General features: G+C 43.9%; 1 protein-coding gene across 4 annotated transcripts; it reads left to right on the forward strand.

Annotated features, from left to right (window-relative positions):
* Positions 1-647: 647 nt before the first annotated feature.
* LOC115142381 (transcription factor SPT20 homolog) lies at positions 648-5210 on the forward strand. Of its 4 annotated transcripts, none has more exons than XM_029681780.2 (5): positions 648-750; positions 842-894; positions 985-2881; positions 2962-2996; positions 4514-5210. In XM_029681780.2, the coding sequence occupies exons 1-4, from the start codon at positions 722-724 to the stop codon at positions 2969-2971; spliced, it is 1989 nt and encodes a 662-aa protein (XP_029537640.2). In that variant the 5' UTR covers positions 648-721; the 3' UTR covers positions 2972-2996; positions 4514-5210. The 4 variants fall into 4 exon arrangements, with proteins under 4 accessions (XP_029537640.2, XP_029537639.2, XP_029537638.2 ...); XM_029681779.2 differs by lacking the exon at positions 4514-5210 and adding an exon at positions 3076-3307; XM_029681778.2 differs by lacking the exons at positions 2962-2996; positions 4514-5210 and adding an exon at positions 3076-3307.
* Positions 5211-27283: the final 22073 nt, after the last annotated feature.

Consider the following 27283-nt stretch of genomic DNA (forward strand, 5'->3'; position numbering starts at 1 on the left):
CTCTAATCTTCAAATGAACCAAGTGAATTTTGTACAAGCAATAATTTAAACCGATCAATGAAGTGCCAAGACAAAATGTGTTTCCTACTTTAGAGCAGTAGTGTCAAACTCATTCCGTGGAGGGCCTAGTGTCTGTGGGTTTTTGTTTTTTCCTTTCAATTAAGACCTAGACAACTACCGTAGGTGAGGGGAGTAATTAGTGGCCTTAATTCAGCAATCAAGTACAAGGAAGGAGCAAAAATCCCACAGACACTCGGCCCTCCGTGTAATGAGTTTGAAGCGTGCTTTAGAGTAAGGGCTGTCAAACCTGTCAGGAACTCAATTAGAGAATCAACCACACCTGAGTACATTTCTGAATTCCAAATCAACCCCTAGCCCCTACACTTACCACTTAGTCACTTATGGGCATTTGAAACGATCAGATAGGTTATAGCAATATGGTAATTGCATCACCGTGCCTTCTGATAGGCTGGATGCAATTGTTGCCATATTGCTGATGCACAGAAGTGTTTAGGCCAGGGTGTAGGATTTAGGGGTCAATTTGGAATTAGGAATCAATTGTAGTTCAGGGGCGTACAGCTGTCCTTAATTAGCCAATGACATTAGAAGGGTCTGGGATTTGTTTAAAAGGAGGAGCAACCAAAAAAGAGCATAAGGAATATTATGCTAGGGCTTATACCAGCCATTAGTTCTGATTACTGGGGAGCTTTTGAGGAGCAAAATGGCAGTGATGATTGGAATCGCTTTCAGGTAGGTTTTAAAAGTATTGCTCTAGTTTGTTTCCCTTGTCCTTCAGGTGTTACAGGTAGCTTTGTTTATAACATACTTTCTTTTTTTTTAGAGTTTCTTGGCTTTGTTGCCTGCTAATTGACGGGATAACCTGTTCTACATCAAGTGAGTTTCTACACATTAATTTCAAGTAACAGTTGTGGTACCAATAACTTCAAAGGCTGGAATTTTACTTTTTTTCTTTATCTAACCTGGGTGATGGGTATCCTGCACCAGGTTCTGATGCAGCAAGGCTCTATACAGGCCCACTTAGGTCAAAAGGATATGATAATTACAACTCTCCAACAGCTCAATTGCAAGCGCAGCTGACCAAAGAGCAACAGAAACATCTGGAAGCCATCCTGCAAAATCAACTGGCCCCCATGCCCCAGGAACCTCAGAAAATGTGGTATCCAGCTCAAATGCCCCAGAAGCAACCATTTACTGAACTTCAGCATCAGAAGGAACTGGCCTTCATACCCCAGCTATATCAGCAAGTGTGGTATCAACTTCAAATTCCTCAGCAGCAAAAGCAACCAGCTACTGTTCCTCAGCAGCAAACGGAACTGACCACCATGCCCCAGAAACAACCGTCTCCAATGCCTATACCGCATAAACGACCAACAACTATGCCCCAGAAAGCATGGTATCAAGCTCAAATGCAGCAAAAGCAACCGGCCACCATGCACCAGCAAGTGTGTCAACTGGCCCCCATTCCCCAGCAGCCTCATGACGTCTGGTATCCAGCTAAAATGGTCCAGAAGCAACAAGCAGCTGCAACTCGGCGGCAGAAGGAACTGACCACCATTCCTCAAGAGTGGCATCCAGCTCAATTTCCCCAGCAGCAGAGGCAACCAGCCCTAATACTTTTACCGCAGAAGGAACTGAACGCCATACACCAGCAGCCTCAGCAAGTGTGGTATCCAGCTCAAATGCCCCAGAAACAACCAACTGCTGAACCTCAGTGGCATCCAGCCAAATTTCCCCAGGAGCAACCAGTCCCTATGCGTCAACTGCAGAAGGAACTGACCGCCATTCCACCACTGTGGCAACCCGCTCAAATTCCCCAGCAGCATAAGCAACCGGCTGCCAAGCTTCAGCAAGTGTGGGAACAGGCCCCCATTCCCCAGCAGCCTCATGATGTTTGGTATCCAGCTAAAATGGTCCAGAAGCAACAAGCAGCTGCAACTCGGCGGCAGAAGGAACTGACCACCATGCCCCCGCAAGTATGGCATCCAGCCCAAATGCCTCAGGAGCAAAAGCAACCAGCTACTGAACCTCAGCAGCAAATTGAACCGACCGCCATGCCCCAGCCACCTCAGCAATTGTGGCATCCAGATCAATTTCTCCAGGAGCAGAAGAAACCAGCCCCTATGCATCTACCGCAGAAGGAACTGACCACCATTCCACCACAACTGTGGCAATCCGCTCAAATGCCCCAGCAGCATAAGCAACCGGCTGCCATGCCCCAGCAGCCTCACGACGTGTGGTATCCAGCTAAAATGGTCCAGAAGCAACAAGTCGCTGCACTGACCGCCATGCCGCAGACGCATCAGCAAGTGTGGCATCCAGCTGAATATCCCCAGCAGCAATTGGCCTCCATGACTCTACAGCAGAAGCAACTGACCGACGTGCCTCAGAAAGAGTGGCAACCAGCTCAAATACCGCGGAAGCAACCGGCTGCTGAACCGCAGCAGAACGAACCGGCCACCATACCCCAGCAAGTGAGGTATCCAGCTCAAATGTCCCAGCAGCAGAAGCAACACACTGCCATGCCACAGCACCAACTGACCCCCATGCCTCAGCAATTATGGCATGTAGCTCAAATACCCCAGAAGCAACTGAACCCAATGTCTCAGCAGAAGCACTACGAAAGCACTGAAGATGGTGCCTTTAGTAGCACTCAGGCCAGCATCGTTGAACAGTCTGGTGTCATCCCAATCTATTCCTACAGTTCCAAATCGCACTACGAGAATGGCAGGACTGTATTCTCCCAAACCCGCTACACTCCTAGGGAGGCTATGCCTGTTGACAGTGGAAGTGCTCCCAAGGACAGTTTTGTTGGTACTGGTGCACCTAGCGTATATCCATCACTAGTGAAGGATTCTGCAAGGTAATGGTTCACTTAAACCTGCTCTGAACTTTGCTCTCTAAATTTGAAGTCCTTTATACTAACCATATATCTTTCAACAGGAAATTGTAATAGATTCATCCTCTAGAAGCTAATGGTGAGAATTGCTTTTGACATTGGTTACTTAACATTCTGTGTTGCTGACACTAAATTCTTTCTGCTTTTGTTTCGACCAGGAAGTGTCTGGTGCTCTTGCTACTCTAGCGTGAGGGAGTACATGACCAATTCTACTTTCAAAACTGCCTTGTCTCTTTGAAATAATTGTTCTCGTGTCCATTGCTTGCTAATTGAGAACAGGTGGTGTGCAGTCTGTAGTAAAAATGACTGTTCAGTTAATTCTTTGGTTTTCTAATCTTTTACCTTTGCTACTGGTTGTTCAAAATAAAAGCTTGGGTCTACATAAGAGCATTTGTCAAGGGGTGAGTTGTCAGACATTCTTCATATGTTCATTAGATGTAGGCATGCATTGTATACAGTGAGACTGTCTTTAACCTCAGTCTAAGTTGTTGGTCAGTAAGATAACATATAGGGAATGGTTTTTATATGGTCAGACCATGGCTCATTTAGCTACTAAAATTGCATGACCTTTTGGTTTCAAACTTGAATTTGGCCTTATACTATAGCCCATACCACAAATGGCAATGAGTCAAATCAGTTTAGGAGTGTCTGTTCCATATCTAGCTGATGGCTGAAATGTTATTTTTTAGATGAGTCAACCCCTGTTGGCACATCTACCTCCATACTTCTGTTTGTATCGGTTACCTGTCTTACAATTGTGGGGTCAAAGAGGGAAACGTAACTATGTTCGGGAGTCAATTTCCCATAATAGTCAGTTTGTAGGCCAAACTGTTCTGAAGCTATAGATGTTTTTGAGACTGCTACAGACATATCTATCCTACCCTGCCTTTCTAAGGTCTTCGAAAGCAAAGTCAACAAACAGATTACCGACCATTTCGAATCCCACCGTACCTTCTCCGCTATGCAATCTGGTGTCAGAGCTGGTCATGGGTGCACCTCAGCCATGTTCACTACTAGCTGTAGTTTGTTTCCTCTTCTCTTCCAGGTTTTACAGGTAGCTGTGTTAACTGATTAGGATAAAATAACATTTGTAATATTCCTTGGATTTGTTGCCTGTTGATTGGAGGGATAACCTGCTATCCTCCACCTAAAGGTGTGTTTGTATAGCACAAAGTAATTCAGTTAAAATAACACTTTGTATAGTGCCAATAACTTTATTAAATGATGGCATTTTACTATGCTGAATTATCTTGGTTCCTAGGTACTTATCGATATAAAAAGACACCAGCTCCTATTCTAAAGCAACAAAAGGAACCGGCTCCTATGCCCCAGCAAGAAGGCCTCCCCTCCGGAGTGGTGCAGTGGTCTAAGGCACTGCATCGCAGCGCTAGAGGCGTCGCTACAGACCCGGGTTCAATCAGGGCTGTATCACAAATGGCTGTGATCGGGAGTCCCATAGGGCAGCGCACAATTGGCCCAGCGTCGTCCGGGTTAGGGGAGGGTTTGACCGGTGGGCTTTACAAGTAGCCGGTCACTGCAAATAAGAATTTATTGACTTGCCTAGTTAAAGAAACTAAACTGTCTCTTGTGTCCCAGCAACAAAAGGAACCGGATCCCATGCCGCCTCTGCAGAAGCAACCAGCTACAATGTCTCAGCAAGTGTGGCGGCTAGCGCAAATATCTTCGGTGAAGCAACCAACTGCCACGCAAAAGAAGCCTTAGCAAGTGAGGCATCCAGCCCCAATTCACCCAGCAGCAGAAGCAACCGACTACCATGCCTCAGCAAGTCTGCCATCCATCCCAAATGCCCCAGAAGCAACTGGCCCCATGTCTCAGCAGAAGCAATACGGGAGCACTAAAGATGGTGGTTCTGGTAGCTCTCAGGCCAGCATCGTTGAACAGTCAGTTCTCATCCCAATCCGTTCCTACATTTCAAAATCGCACTGAGGACGGCAAAATCCGCTACTCCTGGGAACGTTGTCTGTTAACAGTGGAAAAGCTCCCAATGACAGTGTTGGCATATTTGAACCAAGCACATACCCAACACTAGTAAAGGATCCTACAAGTTAACGTACAACTTTAATCTGATTTTAACTTTGCTTTCTGAATTTGAAGTTCTTTAACTAACCATGTTTCGGCCAACAGGGTAATCTAATGGTGGACTCATCCTTTAGAAGCTGATGGTGAGACTTTAATGTCAAATTGATGAAATAAGATTTTGTTGCTGACACTTTAATATCTTTCAGGTTTTAGTCATTCTTTTGTTTTGACCAGGAAGTTGCCGTTGCTCTTGCTACTCTTGCATGATTGAATCAATAAAAATGTGTCATTGAAAAACTGAGTTCTCTTGTGCCCACTGTGATTTCAAACATATAATGTGGGTTGTCAGTGCAGTTTGTAGTAAAAGGGAATGTGGCTCAGTTTTCAAATATCTGGGGTTTACATTTGCTACCGGTTATTCAAAGATTGGCTCTACATTGGTGTTGTCAAGTCGTGAAATGTCAGACCTTCCTCATGGTCATATTTTGTGTATATTGACACCCTTTCAAATGACTGGATTCGGCTATTTTGTCCTCACCAGCGTATAAAATCGAGCACACAGCCATCCATGCAGCCTTACTGAAGAGCTCAGTGACTTTCAACGTGGCACAGTCATAAGATGACACTGTTCCAAGTCAGTTTGTCAAATGTTACCCCGGTCAAATAAGTCCTGTTAATGTGATAGGCCACACAAACTCTCAGAACAATGCTGTACCGCATAATCGTCTGTCCTCGGTTACAACACTTGTTGTAAAGCTCGCTGCCATTGGACTCTATCACGATGGAAGTGAGTTCTCTGGAGAGACTGCTCACTCCATCGGGCAGGACGAATCTGGGTTTTGCGGATGCCAGGAGAACGCTACCTGCCCAACTGCATAGTGCCAACTAAAGTTTGGTGGAGGAATAATGGTCTGGGGCTGTTTTTGATGGCTTGGGCAAGACCGCTTTGTTCCAGTGAATGGAAATCTTAACGCTATAGCGTACAGTAACATTCTAGACAAATCTGTGGTTCCAACTGTGGCAACAGTTTGGGGGAAGGCCCTTTGCCATTTCAGCATGACAATGCCCCTGTGCACAACGCAAGGTCCATACAAAAACAGTTTGGTGTGGAATAATTTGATGGGCCTGCAAAGAGCCTTGACCTCAACCCTATCGAACACCTTTGGGATGAATTGGAACGCCGACTGCGAGCCAGGCCTAATCAATAATCAGCCCCATTAATGCTGTTGCGGTTGAATTTTATATTTTATTTTACCTTTAACTAGGCAAGTCAAGAACAAATTATTTTCAATGACTGCCTAGGAACAGTGGATTAACTGCCTGTTCAGGGGCAGAATTACAGATTTGTACCTTGTCACCTCGGGGATTTGAACTTGCAACCTTCCGGTTACTAGTCCAACGCTCTAAATGTAGTTGTGTAAGCATGCATTGTACACGGTGTTGACAATCCAGACGTATTCTTATACCTCAGTCTGAGCCTTAGGGAGCTAACATAAGGAATTGTTTTAAATGTTCAACCATGATCAATTGGCTGCATGAATCTTTGGGACACTTTAGCTATCAACATTTTATCGCAATGTTTTGATAAAATATAGAATTTTGCCTTTGCTACTATAGCCCACAGAAACACATTGAATAACACCTTTTCATTCATGGAAAAGTTTTGTAGTCTATCCATTATCTTGGTGATGGCACATATTTAACCCTTTATGTATGTTGGCACAACTACCTCCATACTTCCATTAGTTTGTATGGGTTACCTTCAGATGAGTACGTGAAACTTGTTGGGGTCGTAGAGCAAAACGGAACCATGTTTGTGAGTCTCCCCTTTCCATAGTGGTCATAATAGTTTGCAGGCCAAACCGTTCAGACGCCACAGACGCTTTCGTGAGAAGATGGAGTTCAGTTATGTCACATGGTCTGACAAACTCAGCTGTAGCTCGGCCCCGTACACCAGATGCGGAAGGGCGACATGGGCAGGCGGATAAAGTGGATTAAGATGCAGCCCATGCAAAAACCTGATATTTCTAGCTTAAATGTATAGATTTTTGTTGTTGTTTCCTATATTGATTCACATGAGCGTCAATAGGTTTTTAACCTATAGCTCATTCTTCCTGCAAGTGCATTAATCGATCCACAGGGTCTTAAAAAGTGGATTCAGTGTACTTTGATCTTTACAATGCCTGGAACGGTTTAACCTATCAATAAACAAAGATATTCCCAAACAGACAACAGAACGTCAATAAAGCCTCCTTCACTCATGTTGCCAAACACCCTCGTAAAACTGACTATCCTACCGATCCTTGACTTCGGTGATGTCATTTACAAAATAGCCTCCAACACTCTACTCAGCAAATTGGATGCAGTCTATCACAGTGCCATCCGTTTTGTCACCAAAGCCCCATATACTACCAACCACTGCGACCTGTATGCTCTCGTTGGCTGGTCCTCGATACATATTTGTCGCCAAACCCACTGCCTCCAGGTCATCTATAAGTCGTTGCTAGGTATAGCTCCGCCTTATCTCAACTCACTGGTCACCATAGCAACACCCACCCCTAGCACGCGCTCCAGCAGGTATATTTCACTGGTCATCCCCAAAGCCAACACCTCCTTTGGCCACCTTTCCTTCCAGTTCTCTGCTGCCAATGACTGGAACGAATGGCAAAAATCACTGAAATTGGAGACATATGTCTCCCTCACTAACTTAAAGCGTCGGCTGTCGCTGCAGCTGTACACAGCCCATCTGTAAATAGCCCATCCAACTACCTACCTCATCTCCATATTGGTTTTTGTTTATCTGGTTTTTTGCACACCAGTATTTCAACTTGCACATCCTCATCTGCACATATTTCACTCCAGTGTAAATTGCTAAATTGTAATTACTTTGTCACTATTGGCCTATTTATTGCCGTACTTCCTTACTTCATTTGCACACACTGTATACAGATTTTTCTATTGTGTTAATGACTGTACGTTTGTTTATCCCATGTGTATCTGTGTGGTTGTTTTTGTCGCACTGCTTTGCTTTATCTTGGCCAGGTCGCAGTTGTAAATGAGAACTTGTTCTCAACTGGCCTAACTGGTTAAATAATGGCGAAATAAAAAATAAAACAAGTCAATTTTTCTAAACCAAGTATTGTTGGTGAAATCATCTAACTACATAATATGAGAACTCAGACCTTAAATGGATCCATTTAAGTTCTAATGATGAAGCCGGCAAGGCACTAGCAGGGAAGCTTAGCTAGCATAATGTGACACATGGAACTCATTTCACAAACATTGACACAAATGAGCACAATTGCCTGCTGTAGTCGACTGCCTGTTTGGCCAAAGACTCATGACACGGGATGAAATTGTTTATGCATTCTTTGTGAGACACAGAGTAGGTGAACGGATGATCTCTGCATGTCTGGTTCCCACCATGAAGCATGGAGGACGAGGTGTGATGGTGTGGGGGTGCTTTGCTGGTGACATGGTCTGTGATTTATTTACAATTCAAGGTATAATGGCTACCAAACTATTCTGTAGCTATACACTATCCCATCTGGTTTGCGCTTAGTGGGACTATCGTTTGTTTTTCAATAGGACAAATGACCCAACACATCGCCAGGCTGTGTAAGGTCTATTTGGCCAAGAAGGAGAGTGATGGAGGGCTGCATCAGATGACCTGGCCTCCACAATCACCGCGACCTCAACCCAATTGAGATGGTTTGGCATGAGTTGGACCATAGAGTGAAGGAAAAGCAGCCAACAAGTGCTCAGCACATGTTCGAACTCCTTCAAGACTGTTGAAAAAGCATTTCAGATGAAGCTGGTTGAGAGAATGCCAAGAGTGTGCAAAGCTGTCATCAAGGCAAAGTGAGGCTACTTTGAAAAATCAAAAATATATTTTTGCACAACACACTTCTACCGGATGACTGAGGGTGCACCTGCAAAAGCCCCTGGCAGGATCTTAGTTAGCATGAAATAAGGGTGCACTTGATTAAGCTCACCCAGTGCACTGGGTAGGTAGAGTTCACTCTTTGAAACCATTGGATTTGCCCATGAATGCGCAAACCCTTCAGCACACCAGCTGAATGAAATCAAGCGCACCTAATCTCAATTGGGAAATTGGACCAATGGAAATTATGTTCAGTGGCTTGCAGATGTACCTAATTAACCTGCCAGATTAGAAGGGTCTAGGATTCCTTTGTAAGGTGCAACAAAAAAGACAATTAGATACAATATCAGGGATCATCTGGTAAGGCTTCTGGCTACCATTAGTTCTGAATACTGAGGATTTGATGAGAATAATGGCTGTGAGTTTTGAAATGTCTTTGAGGTAAGTTGTATGGCTCTAGTTTGATTCCCTTGTCTTCCATGTTTTAAAGGTATTTAACTGACTAGGATGTTTTTATTTTTATTTAGAATTTATTGGATTTGTTGCCTGCTAATTGGAGGGATAACCTGTTATCCTCCACCTAAAGGTGTGTTTTGTTCTGCACATATAATTCAGTAAAAGTAACACTGTATAAATAGCAGAACTTCAAATGATGGTATTTTACAATTTGAAACTTTCTTTTCTTTCGTAGGTAATTATAGATATATTCCCCCAAATCAATTAAAAGGAACTGGCCAAATGCAGCGGTAGCTACCGGCTCCCGTGCCTTGGCAGGTGTAGCAGCCACCCATAATGCCTCTGCAAGCGTCACGACTAGCCCAAATACCTTAGGTGAAGCAACTGGCCACAATGCTTCATCAAGCATCAGGACTGGCCCAAATAACTTAGGTGAAGCAACTGGCCATGGTGCCTCGGAAGCAACTGGTCACGGTGCCTCGGCAGTGGAAGCAACTGGACCCCGTGCCTCAGAAGCAGCCACCCACAATGCCTCAGCAAGCGTCACGACTGGCCCAAATACCTTAGCTGAAGCAATTTTCCACAGTGCTTCATCAAGCACCACGACTGGCCCAAATACCTTAGCTGAAGCAGCTGGCCACGGTGCCTCGGCAGTGGAAGCAACTGGACACAGTGCAATGCAAGCGGCCACCCACAATGCTTCATCAAGCGTCACGACTGGCCCGAATACCTTGGGTGAAATATCCGACTCCAGTGCCTCAGCAGAAGCAGCAACCCATAATGCCTCAGTAAGCTTCACGACTGGGCCAAATGCCTTAGCTGAAGCAACTGGCCACAATGCCTTATGTGAAGAAGCTGGCCACAATGCCTTATGTGAAGAAGCTGGCCACAGTGCCTCGGCAGTGGAAGCAACTGGCCACGGTACCTCATCAAGTGCGGAATATGGCTCAAATGCCTCGGCAGCAGCGACAGGCGCCCTTGCCTCGGCAGCAGCCACAGGCCTTGAACAGGAGGGCCAACTCCTCAAGCGACATGGATTTTAGTAGCAGTGATGTTTCTCAGGATTTTGGGTCTGAAGGTGACAATGAAAGCACCCAATGTCTCAGCTCCAGCAGCGTTCAAGGCAGCATCGTTGAATAGTCAGTTCTCATCCCAATATATTTACAAATCTGTGTATGAGAATGGCAAAACTGTCTACTCCCAAACCTGCCACACCACTGGGGAGGTTATGCCATTTTGATAGCGGAGATACTCTCAAGGACTGTAGTGACGTTGTCATCTCTGAACCAAGCATATCCCCACCTGCTAAAAACTCACAACCTGCTAAAGGAACCCTGCCACAAGGGAAGTCTACTGGGATGTAATGTGCAACTTTTACTCTCGCCTGCACTTTGCGTTCTGATTTAGAAATCATTTGTACTAATCATCTATCAACAGAATTGCAATGGTAGATTCATCCTTTAGATGACAAATCCAAGTTGTTGCTGACTCTTTCTTTAAGCTTCCACTGTATGCTTTTGCGTCGACCAGGGAGATGCTGCTGCTCATGCTACCCTGCATTACTTGTAAAACAATAAAATATTGTACCTTTTAAGTGCTTCCTTGTGTTTTGTAATACTGTGTTTAATGTCTACATTTGGCTTGCTGGTTGAGAACAGTGTTGATTGCCAGTGCAATTTGTAGTAAAAGGGAATGTTCCTATTCTTTTGGATTTGAAATGTATAATTAATTTGTTATCTTTGCTGCTGGTTGACAAATCCCAAGATTGGCCTCAGCAAGCGTCACGACTGGGCCAAATACCTTAGCTGAAGCAACTGGCCACAATGCTTCATCAAGCGCCACAACTGGCCCAAATGCCTTACGTGAAGCAACTGGCCACGGTACCTCATCAAGTGCGGAATCTGGTTCAAATGCCTCGGGAGCAGCGACAGGCGCCCTTGCCTCGGCAGAAGCGACAGGAGGGCCAACTCCTCAAGCGACATGGATTTTAGTAGCAGTGATGTTTCTCAGGATTTTGGGTCTGACGGTGACAATGAATGCACCCAATGTGTCAGGCAGCATCGTTGAACAGTCAGTTCTCATCCCAATATAGTTACAAGTCTGTGTATGAGAATGGCAAAACTGTCTACTCCCAAACCTGCCCCACCACTGGGGAGGTTCTACCATTTTGATAGCGGAGATACTCTCAAGGACTGTAGTGACGTTGTCATCTCTGAACCAAGCATCTCCCCACCTGCTAAAAACTCACAACCTGCTAAAGGAACCCTGCCACAAGGGAAGTCTACTGGGATGTAATGTGCAACTTTTACTCTCGCCTGCACTTTGGGTTCTGATTTTGAAATAATTTGTACTAATCATCTATCAACAGAATTGCAATGGTAGATTCATCCTTTAGATGACAAATCCAAGTTGTTGCTGACACTTTAAGCGTCCACTGTATGCTTTTGCGTCGGCCAGGGAGATGCTGCTGCTCATGCTACCCTGCATTACTTGTAAAACAATAAAATATTGTACCTTTTTAAGTGCCTCCTTGTGTTTTGAAATACTGTGTGTTTAATGTCTACCTTTTGTCACGCCCTGGTCAAAGTATTTTGTGTTTATCTTCATTTATTTGGTCAGGCCAGGGTGTGACATGGGTTTTTGTATGTGGTGTGTATGTATTGGGATTGTAGCTTAGTGGGGTGTTCTAGTTAAGTCTGCATATTCTTTGTGTGTTTCGTGGGTGATTGTCCTTAGTGTCTTTGTTCCTGTCTCTGTGTTAGTTGACACAAGTATAGGCTGTTTCGGTTTTCGTTACGCTCATTACGTTCTTTGTTTTGTAGTGTTTATAATTGATTCGTGTTTTACGTTTGTTTATTAAACATGGATCGCAATCTACACGCTGCATTTTGGTCCGACTCTACTTCACTACAAGAGAACCGTTACACCTTTGGCTTGCTGGTTGAGAACAGTGTTGGTTGCCAGTGCAATTTGTAGTAAAAGGGAATGTTCCTATTCTTTTGGATTTGAAATGTATAATTAATTTGTTATCTTTGCTGCTGGTTGACAAATCCCAAGATTGGCTCTACGTTAAAGCCACTGACCATCAATATCCCGTTCGGGATACTGAAGTATTTATTTTGTGTTGACATGTAAACATCAAATCCTCTTTTACAAAAACCTGAGAAAGCTTGTACCCCGGAGATGGGCTACTGTGGCATGTAACCCTCAATTCTGTTTTTGTGGTATATGCGCAGGCTCCATTTCACATCTCATGGTTGTCTGACTCTGTCAAATTAAGTGGGCTACTTGCTCAGTTTGATCCACCATAACTGAGCTTAACAGCTACTTTCACCCCTAATTTAGACAAGTTTCTGCTTACTTCCTTTAGGTAGGCCATTTGTCAACTATATTTTAATACATGCAGCTTCTCTTCTGTCATAACTTGTTGCCCCAGAAGACTAAATTAGTGCTCACATGTCTTACGTTGATAGAATAAATGCATTAGTAATCTTAACAGGTAAAATGATTTAAGGACCAGGTAGCATGCTAGAACACAGTGGAAACATTGGTCCTGTGACAAATGTCATTTTGACAGATTTTTAAGGAAATGAAATGCTGAGAATGGTGACTTCAGTTAGTCTTGGGTGTGTATTGAATGTGATTGAAATGCTGTCTGCTTGCAAAAGTGTCAAAGATGACACATTACATGTGCATTTTCCCCGAGAGGCTGATAGAAATATTTATCCACTCCTGTTCCAAAGACATTTTAAAGATGCATTTTTATCATTTCACTGCAACTGAAGGTAATATAAACTCTGCAAAAAAAGAAACGTCCTCTCACTGTCAACTGTTTATTTCCAGCAAACTTTAACATGTAAATATTTGTATGAACATAAGATTCTACAACTGAGACAAACTGAACAAGTTCCACAGACAGACATGACTAACAGAAATGGAATTGTGTCCCTGAACAAAGGGGGAGTCAAAATCAAAAGTAACAGTATCTGGTCTGCCACCTGCTGCATTAAGTACTGCCGTACAGCTCATGGACTGCACCAGATTTGCCAGTTCTTGCTGTGAGATGTTACCCCACTCTACCACCAAGGCACCTGCCAGTTCCCAGTTTTTAGGGGGAATTACCCTAGTCCTCACCCTCCCATCCAACAGGTCCCAGACGTGCTCAATGGGATTGAGATCTGGGCTCTTCGCCTGCCATGACAGAACACTGACATTCCTGTCTTGCAGGAAATCACGCACATAACGAGCAGTATGACTGGTGGCATTGTCATGCTGGAGGGTCATGTCAGGATGAGCCTGCAGGAAGGTTACCACATAAGGGAGGAGGATGTCTTCCCTGTAACACACAGCGTTGAGATTGCCTGCAGTGACAAGCTCAGTCCGATGATGCTGTGACACACCGCCCCAGACCATGACGGACCCTCCACCTCCAAATCGATCCCGCTCCAGAGTACAGGCCTCGGTGTAACACTCATTCCTTCAACGATAAATGCGAATCAGACCATCACCCCTGGTGAGACACAACCGTGACTCATCAGGGAAGAGCACTTTTTGCCAGTCCTGTCTGGTCCATCGACGCTGGGATTGTGTCCATAGGTGACGTTGTTGCCGGTGATCTCTGGTGAGGACCTGCCTTACAACAGGCCTACAAGCCCTCAGTCCAGCCTCTCTCAGCCTATTGCGGACAGTCTGAGCACTGATGCAGGGATTGTGCATTCCTGGTGTTTATATAAAAAAAAATGTGTTTCACCTTTAATTAATTTTAACCAGGTAAGCTAGTTGAGAACAAGTTCTCATTTACAACTGCGACCTGGCCAAGATAAAGCAAAGCAGTGCGACACAAACAACACAATGTTACACATGGAACAAACAAGCGTACAGTCAATAACACAATAGAAAAAAATAGTCTATATACAGTGTGTGCAAATGACGTGGAGAGAAGGCAATAAATAGGCCATATTAGCAAAGTAATTACCATTCAGAAAATTAACACTGGAGTGATAGATGAGCAGATGATGTGAAAGTAGAAATACTGGTGTGCAAAAGAGCAGAAAATAAAATAAAAACAATATGGGGATGCGGTAGGTAGATTGGGTGGGCTATTTACATATGGGCTATGTACACCTGCAGCGATCGGTTAGCTGCTCAGATAGCTGATGTTTGAAGTTAGTGAGGGAAATATAAGTCTCCATCTTCAGTGATTTTTGCAATTCGTTCCAGTCATTGGCAGCAGAGAACTGGAAGGAAAGGTGGCCAAATGAGGTGTTGGCTTTGGGGATGATCAGTGAGATATACCTGCTGGAACGTGTGCTATAGGTGGGTGTTATCGTGACCATTGAGCTGAGATAAGGCGGAGCATAGACCTCTAGATGGCCTGGAGCTAGAGGGTCTGGCGACGAATGTGTAGCGGGGGCCGGCCGACTAGAGCATACAGGTCGCAGTGGTGGGTGGTATAAGGGGCTTTAGTGACAAAACGGATGACACTGATAGACTGCATCTAGTTTGCTGAGTAGAGTATTGGAAGCTATTTTGTAAATGACATCGCCGAAGTCGAGGATCGGTAGGATAGTCAGTTTTACGAGGGTATGTTTGGCAGCGTGAGCGAAGGAGGCTTTGTTGCGAAATGGGAAACCAATTCTTGATTTCATTTTGGATTGGAGATCCAAAATTGTGGAAGGAGAGTTCTGGAAGGAGAGTTTGCAGCCTAGCCAGACACCTAGGTATTTGTAGTTGTCCACATATTCCAAGTCAGAACCGTCCAGAGAAGTGATGCTAGTCGGGCGGGTGCGGGCAACGATCGGTTGAAAAGCATTCATTTGGTTTTACTAGCATTTAAGAGCAGTTGGAGGCCACGGAAGGAGTGTTGTATGGCATTGAAGCTCGATTGGAGGTTAGTCAACACAGTTTCCAAAGAAGGGTGAGATGTATACAGAATGGTGTCCTCTGCGTAGAGGTGGATCAGGGAATCACCAGCAGCAAGCGCGACATCGTTGATACATACAGAGAAAAGAGTCGGCCCGAGAATTGAACCCTGTGGCACTCCCATAGAGATTGCCAGAGGTCCGGACAACAGGCCCTCCGATTTGACACACTGAACTCTGTCTGAGAAGTAGTTGGTGAACCAGGTGAGGCATTCATTTGAGAAACCAAGGCTGTTGAGTCTGCCGATAAGGATACAGTGATTGACAGTCGAAAGCCTTGGCCAGGTCGATGAAGACTGCTGCACAGTACTGTCTTTTATCGATGGCGGTAATGATATCGTTTAGTACCTTGAGCGTGGCTGAGGTGCACCAGCTTGGAAACCGGATTGCACAGCCGAGAAGGTAGGGTGGGATTCAAAATGGTCAGTGATCTGTTTATTAACTTCTTCGAGATAGGGGGCGCTCTTTTAATTTTTGGATAAAAAACCTTCCCGTTTTAAACAAGATATTTTGTCACGAAAAGATGCTCGACTATGCATGTAATTGACAGCTTTGGAAAGAAAAAACTCAGACGTTTCCAAAACTGCAAAGATATTATCTGTGAGTGCCCCAGAACTAATGCTTCAGGCGAAACCAAGATGAAATTTCATACAGGAAATGGTCCAGATTTTGAATGCCCTGTGTTCCAATGTCTCCTTATATGGCTGTGAATGCGCCATGAATGAGCCTCCACTTTCTGTCGTTTCCCCAAGGTGTATTTGTAGGCATATCATTGGAAGATTGACCATAAGAGACTACATTTACCAGGTGTCTGCCCGGTGTCCTCCGTCGAAATTATTGCGTAATCTCCAGGTCCATGCGCGTTCCATTTTCTTCAGAGGAGAAAGTCAACTGCCACGAATGATTTATCATCGATAGATATGTGAAAAACACCTTGAGGATTGATTCTAAACAACGTTTGCCATGTTTCTGTCGATATTATGGAGTTAAAACCAGTTAAGGATAGGCAGAATACTGCCCCCTTTGGAGGAATTGCGTGCCCATAGTAAACTGAAAATAAATCTGTCCAAAATTGCTAATATATGCATATAATAATAATTATTGGATAGAAAACACTCTAAAACCGTTTGAATTATGTCTGTAAGTATAGCAGAACTCACAGGGCAGGCAATCTCCCAAACTATTTTTGGGAGCCTCAAACTTGGGGCAACTTTGATGTCATCGCCCCCAACCAGCTATGGATCTGGAGACACTTTCTATGTCTTCCACTAGATGTCCTCATTCAGTACAGCGTTTAATTGTGCAAATCCCGCGTGTTTTGAGCCTTTGGTAGGCAAAAGACTGAGTGTCGTGAGAAAATTCAAGGTTACGGGAGCGCGCTTTTTGGAGACACGTTCCTTTGTTCCAGATCGCCTGCGAAGAAGCACGTTCGTCCGAGAGATTAGATAATAGTTTTGTACGTTTAGAACATCCTAAAGCTTGATTCTGCACTTAGTTTGACCAGTTTAGTCTACATATAATATGTAATTTTGAAGTTTTGATGCGCAACTGTTCGTGACCAGAAGTAAGTTTTGGTAGTATTTCAGCTGGAACTTGCAGCATTTGCTAATACAAAGACACACGAATTGAAACCAAACAATGTTTTGGGTAAGTATGACTTCTTCCACTACATTATGATCGAAGACCATCAAAGGTAAGGGAATATTTATGTTGTAATTTTGTGTTTCTGTTGACTCCAACATAGCGGAGAAATATTGCTTCTGTCTGAGCGCCGTCTCAGATTATTGAAAAATGAACGATTTCTGTAACGTTAAAAAGAAATGTGACAAAGCGATTGCATTAATGTAACGGCGTTCGTCTGTCGAAGGAGAGGACCAAAATGCAGCGTGGTGGTTACTCATGTTCTTTAATGAAAAAAAATAGCGATACATGAAATAACTAAATAAATACAAAACAACAAACGGAACGTGAAAACCTATCTGGTGAACACTACACAGAGACAGGAACAATCACCCACAAAATACACAGTGAAACCCAGGCTACCTAAAAATGGTTCCCAATCAGAGACAACGAGAATCACCTGACTCTGATTGAGAACCGCCTCAGGCAGCCAAGCCTATGCTACACCCCTACTCAGCCGCAATCCCAATGCCTACAAAACCCCAATACGACACACAACAAAATAAACCCATGTCACACCCTGGCCTGACCAAATATATAACGAAAACACAAAATACTATGACCAAGGCGTGACAGAACCCCCCCCCCCTAAGGTGCGGACTCCCTGACGCACCTCGAAACCATAGGGAGGGTCCGGGTGGGCGTCTGTCCATGGTGGCGGCTCCGGCTCGGGACGTGGACCCCACTCCATAAATGTCATAGTTCCTCCCCCTCGCATCCTGGGATAATCCACCCTCGGCGCCGACCGTGGCCTAATAGTCCTCACCCAGAACCCCACTGGACTGAGGGGCAGCTCGTGACTGAGGGGCAGCTCGGGACTGAGGGGCAGCCCGGGACTGAGGGGCAGCCCGGTACTGAGGGGAAGCCCAGTACTGAGAGGAAGCCCAGTACTGAGAGGAAGCCCAGTACTGAGATGAAGCTCAGGCAGGTAGTTGGCTCCGGTAGATCCTGGCTGGCTGGCGGATCTGGAAGATTCTGGTTGACTGGCAGATCTGGAAGAGTCTGGTTGACTAGCAGATCTGGAAGAGTCTGGTTGACTGGCAGATCTGGGGGGGGGGGGGGGGGGGGCCTTGAGGAACCTGGTAGCGTGAACAAGTTAATTTGGAAAAAAGTTTGCGTTGTAATGACTTAATTTTTTTTTTTTTTTACCCAAACGTGATGAACAAAACGGAGCGATTTGTCCTACACAAATCATCTTTTTGGAAAAACGGAACATTTGCTATCTAACTGAGAGTCTCCTCATTGAAAACATCTGAAGTTCTTCAAAGGTAAATGATTTTATTTGAATGCTTTTCTTGTTTTTGTGAAAATGTTGCATGCTGAAAGCTAGGCTTAATGCTATGCTAGGCTATCAATACTCTTACACAAATGCTTGTTTAGCTATGGTTCAAAAGCATATTTTGAAAATCTGTGTTGTTAACAAAAGGCTAAGCTTGAGAGCAAATATATTTATTTCATTTCATTTGCGATTTTCATGAATAGTTAACGTTGCGTTATGGTAATGAGCTTGAGGCTATAAATAAGATCCCGGATACGGGATTGCTCGTCGCAACAGGTTAACTTGGCTTTCGAAGTCTTAAGAAAGGCAGGGTTGGATGGATATAGATCTATAACAGTTTGGGTCTAGAGTGTCATCCCCTTTGAATAGCAGGATGACCGCGGCAGCTTTCCAATCTTAAGGGATCTCGGACAATACGAAAGAGGTTGAACAGACTGGTAATAAGGGTTGCAACAAGGGCGGCGGATAATTTTAGAGGGTCCAGATTGTCTAGGCCAGCTGATTTGTACGGGTCCAGGTTTTGCAGCTCTTTCAGAACATCTGCTATCTGGATTTGGGTGAAGGAGAAGCTGGGGAGGCTTGGGCAAGTAGCTGCGGCAAGTAGCTGTGTAACTCTGCAGTTGTTGCCATCCTGTACCTATCCCGCAGGTGTGATCTTCAGATGTGCCAATCCTGTGCAGGTGTTGTTACACGAGGTCTCAATGCAAGGACAATCAGCTGTCTGTCCTGTCTCCCTGTAGCGCGGTCTATGGCGTCTCACAGTACGGACATGGCAGTTTATCACCCTGGCCCCATCTGCAGTCTTCATGCCTCCTTGCAGCATGCCTAAGGCACGTTCACCCAGATGACCAGGGACCCTGGGCATGGTGTTTTTCAGAGTCAGTAGAAAGGCCTCTTTTAGTGTCCTAAGTTTCATAACTGTGACCTTATATGCCTTAACGACCGTTCAAGAGGTGCATGTTCATTAATTGTTTATGGTTCATTGAACAAGCATGTGTTTAAACCCTTTACAATGAAGATCTGTGAAGTTATTTGGTTTTTACGAATTATCTTTGAAAGACAGAGTTGTGAAAAAGGGAAGTTTCTTTTTTTGCTGAGTTTATTACATGTGAGGTTATAGTCCTGCCGTCAGTGTCCATATTTCAGTTACTATTCCATTTAACCCATACACTTAAATGAGGAATATTCTGTTTATTCATGCATACAGGGATACTCATGAGCGGGATATTAAAAGTGCATGTAAAGAGCTCATCCCGAGTAAGACCTTATGTGCTGTGCTCATGTTAACATGTTCAATGTCCAGTGGGGAAATGTCAGACCTTATTCATACAGTATGTTCATACTTTAGATGTAGTTATATGTAGGCATCAAATTGTATTAGTCAATTGCACCGAATGCAACAGGTCCTTACAGTGAAATGCTTACCTAAGCAACAATGCAGTTTAAAAACAAATATGACTAAGAAATAAAAGTATTTTATTTTTATTTTAACAAGTTTTTAAAGAGCAGCAGTAAAATAACAATAGCAAGACTATATACAGGGGGGTACAGAGCCAATGTGCAGGTGCACCGTTTAGTTGAGGTAATATGTAGGTGGAGTTATTAAAGTGACTATCCATAGATGATAACCGCAGAGAGTAGTAACGGTGTAAAGGCGGGATGCAAATAGTCTGATTAGCTGTTTGACTAGATGCTCAGGAGTCTTATGGCTTGGGGGTAGAAGCTGTTTAGAAGCCTCTTGGACCTAGACTTGGTGCTCTGGTACCGCTTGCTGTGCGATAGCAGAGAAAACAGTCTATGACTAGGGTGGCTGGAGTCTTTGACAATTTATAGGGCCTTCCTCTGACACGGCCTAGGACAGAGGTCCTGGATGGCAGGAAGCTTGGCCCCAGTGATGTACTAGGCCGTTCGCGCTACCCTCTGTAGTGCCTTGCGGACGGAGGCTGAGCAGTTACCATACCGGGCAGAGATGCAACCAGCCAGGATACTCTCGATGGTGCAGCTGTAGAACCTTTAGAGAATATGAAGACCCATGCCAAATCTTTTCAGTCTCCTGAGGGGGAATAGGTTTTGTCGTGCCCGCTTCACAACTGTCTTGGTGTGTTTGGACCATGTTAGCTTGTTGGTGATGTGGACACCAAGGAACTTGAAGCTCTCAACCTGCTCCACTACAGCCCCGTCGATGAGAATGGGGGAATGCTCGGTCCTCTCTTTCCTGTAGTCCACAATCAACTCCTTTGTCTTGATCACGTTGAGGGAATGGTTGTTGTCCTTGCACCACACGGCCAGGTCTCTGACCTCCTCCCTATAGGCTGTCTCGTTGTTGTCGGTGGTCAGGCCTACCACTGTTGTGTTGTCGACAAACTGAATGATGGTGTTGGAGTCGTGCCTGGCAGTGCAGTCATGAGTGAACAGGGAGTACAAGAGGGGACTGAGCACGCACCCCTGAGGGGCCCTGTGTTGAGGATCAGTGTGGCGGATGTGTTATTTCCTACCCTTACCACCTGGGGCGGCACGTCGGGAAGTCCAGGATCCAGTTGCAGAGGGAGGTGTTTAGGCCCAGGGTCCTTAGCTTATTGATGAGCTTTGAGGACACTATGATGTTGAATGCTGAGCTCTAGTCAAAGAATAGCAAAGAATAGCAGTGTGGAGTGCAATAAAATTGCATCATCTGTGGATCTGTTAGTGCGGTATGCAAATTGGAGTGGGTCTAGGGTTTCTGGGATAATGGTGTTGTGAACCATGACCTGCCTTTCAAAGCACTTCATAGCTACAGACGTGAGTGCTAGGGGTCGGTAGTCGTTTAGGCAGGTTACACCTTTGTGTTCTTGAGCACAGGGTCTATGGTGGTCTGCTTAAAACATGTTGGTATTACAGACTCCGACAGGGAGTGGTTGAAAATGTCAGTGAAGACACTTGCCAGTTGGTCAACACCTGCTCGCAGTACACGTCCTGGTAATCCGTCAAGCCCTGCGGTCTTGTGAATGTTGACCTCTTTAAAGGTCTTACTCACATCGGCTGTGGAGAGCGTGATCACACAGTCCTCCTGACCAGCTTTTGCTCTCATGCATGTTTCAGTGTTATTTGCCTCGAAGCGAGCAAATAAGTAGTTTAGCTCGTCTGGTTGGCTCGTGTCACTGGGCAGCTCTCTGCTGTGCTTCCCTTTGTAGTCTGTAAAGGTTCGCAAGCCCTGCCTCATCTGACGAGTGTCAGAGCCGGTGTAGTTCGATCAATCTTAGTCCTGTATTGACGCTTTGCCTGTTTGATGGTTCGTCAGAGGGCATAGCGGGATTTCTTATAAGGTTCCGGGTTAGCGTCCCGCTCCTTGAAAGCGGCACCTCTAGCCTTTAGCTCAGTGCAAATGTTGTCTGTAATCCATGGCTACTGGTTGGGGTATGTACGTACGGTCACTGTGGGGACGACATCATTGATGCACTTACTGATGAAGCCAATGACTGTGGTGTACTCCTCAATGTCATCGGAGGAATCCCGGAATATATTCCAGTCTGTGCTAGCAAAACAGTCCTGTAGCTTAGCTGCTGCTTCATCTGACCACTTTTTTATTGATCAAGTCACTGGTGTTTCCTGCTTAAATTATTGCTTGTAAGCAGGAATCAGGAGGATAGAATTATGGTCAGATTTGCCAAATGGAGGCCGAGGGAGAGCTTTGAATGCATCTCTGTGTGTGGAGTAAAGGTGGTCCAGAGTTTTTTTCCCCTCTGGTTGCACATTTAACATGCTGATAGATATTTTGTAAGATGTATTTAAGTTTCCATACATTCAAGTCCCCGGCTACTAGGAGCACCGTCTGCCGGTGAACGTTTTCCTGTTTGCTTATGGCAGAATACAGTTGATTCAATGCTGTCTTAGTGCCAGCCTCAGTCTGTGGTGGTATGTAGACAGCTATAAAAAATAAAGATAAACTCTCTAGGTAGATAGTGTGGTCTACAGCTTATCATGAGATATTCTACCTTAGGCTGGCAATAGCTTGAGACTTCCTTAGATATCGTGCACCAGCTGTTATTTACAAAAATACATAGTCCACCGCCCCTTGTCTTACTAGACGCCACTGTTCTATCCTGGAGGATAGCCAGCTGTATGTTGATAATGTCGTCAATCAGCCACGACTCCGTGAAGCAAAAGATATTACAGTTTTGAATTAATCTTCCGCGTAGGTCATGTATTTTATTTTCCAAAGATTTCACTTTTGCTAGCAGAATGGAAGGAAGTGGGAGTTTATTCGATCACCTACAAATTCTCAGAAGGCATTCCAGCCTCTGGCCCCTTTTTCTCCACCTTCTATTCACACAAATCACGGGGATCTGGGCCTGTTCCTGGGACAGCAGTATGTCATTCACGTCGAGCTTGTCGGATTCGTTAAAGGAAAAAAAAAGGATTCTGCCAGTCCGTGGTGAGTAATTGCAGTTCTGATGTCCAGAAGTTATTTTCGGTTATAAGTGTTGGTAGCAGCAACATTATGTACAAAATAAGTAAAATAATAAGTTCCAAACAACTCAAAAAACGAACAAGAAACACAATTGGTTGGGAATATGTCAAATATTCTCTACACACAACAGAATATCTTTGAACATGTACATTTTTCTAAACCAACTACTGTTGCTGAAATCATTCACTAACTGCATATTATGAGAATTCTGACCTTCAATTGATCTATTCATTGGAGGGATAACCTGTTATCCTACACCTAAAGGTGTTTGTTATCCACAAATTAATTAAGTTAAAAAAACAGCATTTGTATAGTTCCAATGACTTCAAATTCTGGCATTTGACTATTTTTGAACTTTTTGTCTTTGTTTCCTAGGTAAATTATAGATATATTCTCCACACTTCATTAAAAGGAACCTGCTCCTATGTCCCAGCAACAAAAGGAACGGGCTCGCATGCCTCTTCAGCAGAAGCAACCGTCCATGATGCCTCGGCAGAAGCAACCAGCCACAATGCCTCAGCAAGTGTGACGACTGGCGTAAATACCTTAGGTGAAGCAACCGGCTCTCGTGCCTCAGCAGCAGAAGCAACCAGCCAAAATGATTCGGTAGAAGCAACCGTCCAAAAGTTCCATTAGAAATCACCTGCTTGACTCGCATTACAAATACCTGGACAGCAAGATTTAAACCAGCCTGGTTAAAACTACACCTTGGCATCACATCTTTGTATTATTAGCCTGTCATGTTCAGTCATATAACCAGACTATACCTACAGACAGTTAATGTACTGGCACATGCCTATTTTGATATCTATTTCCCATACTTCTATCTTTCTTTTTGTCGCTCGCACTCTCTTGTTTTCTCACTCTAATACAGACAGACAGACAGACAGCAGTGGGTCTGTACCAGTCAGAGGTGAAGGGGTGACATCCTGCTCCTCATCAACAGTGGGAGTGGTGACTATGAAGTGCTCAAGGACCGGCTAGGTCAGGAGCTCTGGCCCCAGAATTTGTTGAAAAGTTGAGATCAGGCAAGCAGCTACTGGACCTGAAAAGAGCGACTCACCAAAACCTCTATTATATTGGCTATTTGATTCAGATCTAACCTCTTGCGACGAGCGATCCGGCATCGTAATCATAGCCTCAAACGAATTAGCATAACGCAGCGGACATAAATACCCCTAGAAACTTTTCCTATTCATGAAAATCGCAATATAACATCGCAATAAATATATTCAAACACAAGCTTAGCCTTCTGTTAACAACAGTCATCTCAGATTTTCAAAATATGCGTTACAGCCAACGCTAGACAAGCATTTGTGTAAGTTTATCATGGCATAATGCTATGCTAGGCTCTGCTGGCAGCAGGCAACATTTTCATGAAAATAAGAAAAGCAACCAAATTAAATCATTTACCTTTGAAGAACTTTGGATGCTTCACTCAGGAGACTCCCAGTTAGATAGCAAATGTTCCTTTTTTCCAAAAATATTATTTTTGTAGGCGAAATAGCTCCCGTTTGTTAATCATGCTTGGCTGAGAAATCGACCGGAAAATGCTACCTATACAACGCCGAACTTTTTTCAAAATTAACTCCATAATATCGACAGAAACACGGCAAACGTTGTTTAGGATCCATCCTCAATGTGTTTTGAACATATATATTCGATAATATATCCGTCGAGGCAATTGGTTTCTCATAAGAAGCGATTGGAAAAATGGCAACCTCAGTATTTTACGCAATATTTTAATTAGGAAATGTTTCAACTTTGGTTTGAGCACAAAAGTGACCTGTGTGTCTCTTTAGGAAGGAAACAATAAACATAGAAAAAAGGAAGAAAGAAATAATAAAAATCCCACCCACCCCGATTGTCAGACTAAAACAACAATCAAACATGAATACACTTGTAGAGATACGTTGCTGCTCGCTTTCCATCTTGCTCTTACTAGCTAAACCTTGGCGTAAACTAAAACCTGCGAACTCTCTAAGTTGAAAACAAACGTTGTGAATAGATATTTATGGCTGAATATTTACTGCCCACGGCAAGGGCTCCTTGAGTCGCTTTTTGAAAGATTAACATAAATGAGGGGGAAAGCAGTGGGCCTAAACCCACTAATTGCTTTGCCCAGTGGATATGGACTAAACCAAAATATACTCTCCTGTAAATGTAATAGAACTCACCCCGGAAAGATGTGGTTAGTTGAAAATGTACAAATCAATTATAGTGACCAGGAGATACCAGCAGTTCAGTCCGGATAAGAGAAAACAAACAAACTGCATTTTATCCCCCAGAGAGACCGTCCTGGCTCAGACGTTGCATTTTATCCCCCAGAGAGACCGTCCTGGCTCAGACGTTGTTCAGTTCTTTGAGAAAAGTGTGCATTTCTCCCGGTGTGTTGAAGAGATGGCTTCGGCCTTTGTACTGAACTTTCATCCGTGCAGGGTGGATGAGGTAGCCGGTGATGTTCTTCTCCTTCAGTGCTTTGGCGGCAGGTCTGAACTGCTTGCGACATATCTGGGAAAAGGCTGACCCTCTTTCCATCGATGGTGATGTCCTCTTTCAATCCCACCACACGGATATTACTACGTCTACTCTGGTTCTCCATCTGATCTACCTTGTTTTTTGAGGTAGGCATGGTCCCTTTGCAGTTGTATCAAGACCTGGTCATGTCTAGCGATGGTATCTTCAACTGTGCTAATGCGCAACTCTGCCTCAGTCGTTCTCAAAAGGAGATCATTCATGGAGGATTTCAGGTCGTCAATGGAAGAATGGAGTTCAGCCGATTTCTTAGCAATTTTCATAGAAAGACCTCTGTTACCATCCTGAATTTCCCGGAGGAGAGTAGCCAGCATGTCGGCAGGCTCGCAAGAGGCTGCTGCGAGCAACAGTCTGGAACTGTCGTCTGAGTTATGAGGGCTAATGCTAATCTTGATAGCTGTAGCGTTATCGTTATCTTGGGAATCAACAAAGTTTTGGTCCTCCTTCTTGCCTCTCGGTCGGAGGTCCATGGCTCTTTGGGAAGGTAAGTACTTGACAATTTATCAGCCGATGTTAGAATATTGTTTCAACGTTGTTATTTACAGTGCCTTGCGAAAGTATTCGGCCCCCTTGAACTTTGCGACCTTTTGCCACATTTCAGGCTTCAAACATAAAGATGTAAAACTGTATTTTTTTGTGAAGAATCAACAACAAGTGGGACACAATCATGAAGTGGAACTACATTTATTGGATATTTCAAACTTTTTTAACAAATCAAAAACGGAAAAATTGGGCGTGCAAAATTATTCAGCCCCCTTAAGTTAATACTTTGTAGCGCCACCTTTTGCTGCGATTACAGCTGTAAGTCGCTTGGGGTATGTCTATATCAGTTTTGCATATGGAGAGACTGACATTTTTTCCCACAGCGAGTCAGCCATAAAATGGCTCATGCCCGAGGGAGAGGTCTCCACTCACTCATAAGAGGCGATCTCAAGGTCTGAGGTGAAAACAAACCTGAGTTCAAATAGCATTGGTGTTCCTTCAATTGCCTTTGAGGGTTGATTGAGCCTGCCTGGAGTGACAGAAACTCTCAATTAGGAGCAGCTAGAAAAGTATTTGAAAGAAACAAATTCATATTGAACCCATGTCTATGGAGCAGTATATGTTTAAGTGGCTTTGATAATATATAGAAAGCAGCAGTGAATTATACTGAGTTACCTTTATAATCTATCTACATTGCTTCTCAAATACTTTTTTCTTAATTTTAGGAGGTGAAGCAGGCACTAGTACCTGATCATAAAACTGAGTTGTAAAAAAACAAATAAATGAATGTAAATAATAATTGTGTCTGTTTTGGAGTCCGTATTGATTTCTGCCTGAATCTGATGTAGGCTATGTGTGTGCTCTGGTGGGCATGGTGTGTCTTTATGTGAGGACTGCCATCTGCAAGTTGACAACAGCTCAGTGGCTACTCACCACTGAGATTTTGGATCTGATGGCTACAATCGCAACTGACTGACCTCAGTAGACTAATAGGGCCTGGAGGGTCTAACAGAGAAAGAAGAATTGGAATCTGTCTTCAGAAAAAAATAACATGTGAGGATTTCAAATGCAATCGCAAAGAAACAACAAATACAATAGAATGTGATGCAGTATAATACAATATATATCTGTGTATTTTCATGCAAATGTTAGATTTGAGTGCAGACCTGTATTCAAAAACGTGTTATAATATCTGGGTTATAATACAAATTGTATTATGTGACAGTATTTTCAAATACTTATTTAATACATTGGAGTGTAAAATAGTGTGATTTTGAGTTTTTCAAACACTTTCCAAGTGTATTTCCAAATGCATAACATTTAACTACTTATCTTTTCAAATAAAAGATCAGAATACTTACTTTGAATGTATGTGAAATTAATAGAAATATTTAAATAGTATTTGAACCCGGTCTGATTTAAGTGACATTCATTTGCCTTCCAGTTACAGTAGGCCAGCCTACAGCAGTGGAAGAGGGGAGTTAGTGCAGATTTCTAGACATTAAGGGCCGTACAATAACGTACAGAAGGATTGGAGCACTCGGGGTGAATATAAAAGACCAGAATAAAGAACAGATTGTCTGCCTGCTGTGCTGAAAGAAACAGGAGAAGAAAAGGACATTGGAATTTTCAAGGCACAGAC

This window comes from Oncorhynchus nerka, linkage group LG14 (genome assembly GCF_034236695.1).
Source record: "Oncorhynchus nerka isolate Pitt River linkage group LG14, Oner_Uvic_2.0, whole genome shotgun sequence".
Classification (NCBI taxonomy): domain Eukaryota; kingdom Metazoa; phylum Chordata; class Actinopteri; order Salmoniformes; family Salmonidae; genus Oncorhynchus; species Oncorhynchus nerka.

Bases quoted from the DNA above. Each gene is read 5' to 3' on its own strand.
- LOC115142381 (XM_029681778.2), top strand. From the start codon at position 722: ATGGCAGTGATGATTGGAATCGCTTTCAG. The intron at 751-841 runs GTAGGTTTTAAA...CTTTTTTTTTAG, and splicing joins ATGATTGGAATCGCTTTCAG to AGTTTCTTGGCTTTGTTGCC. The intron at 895-984 runs GTGAGTTTCTAC...TATCTAACCTGG, and splicing joins GATAACCTGTTCTACATCAA to GTGATGGGTATCCTGCACCA.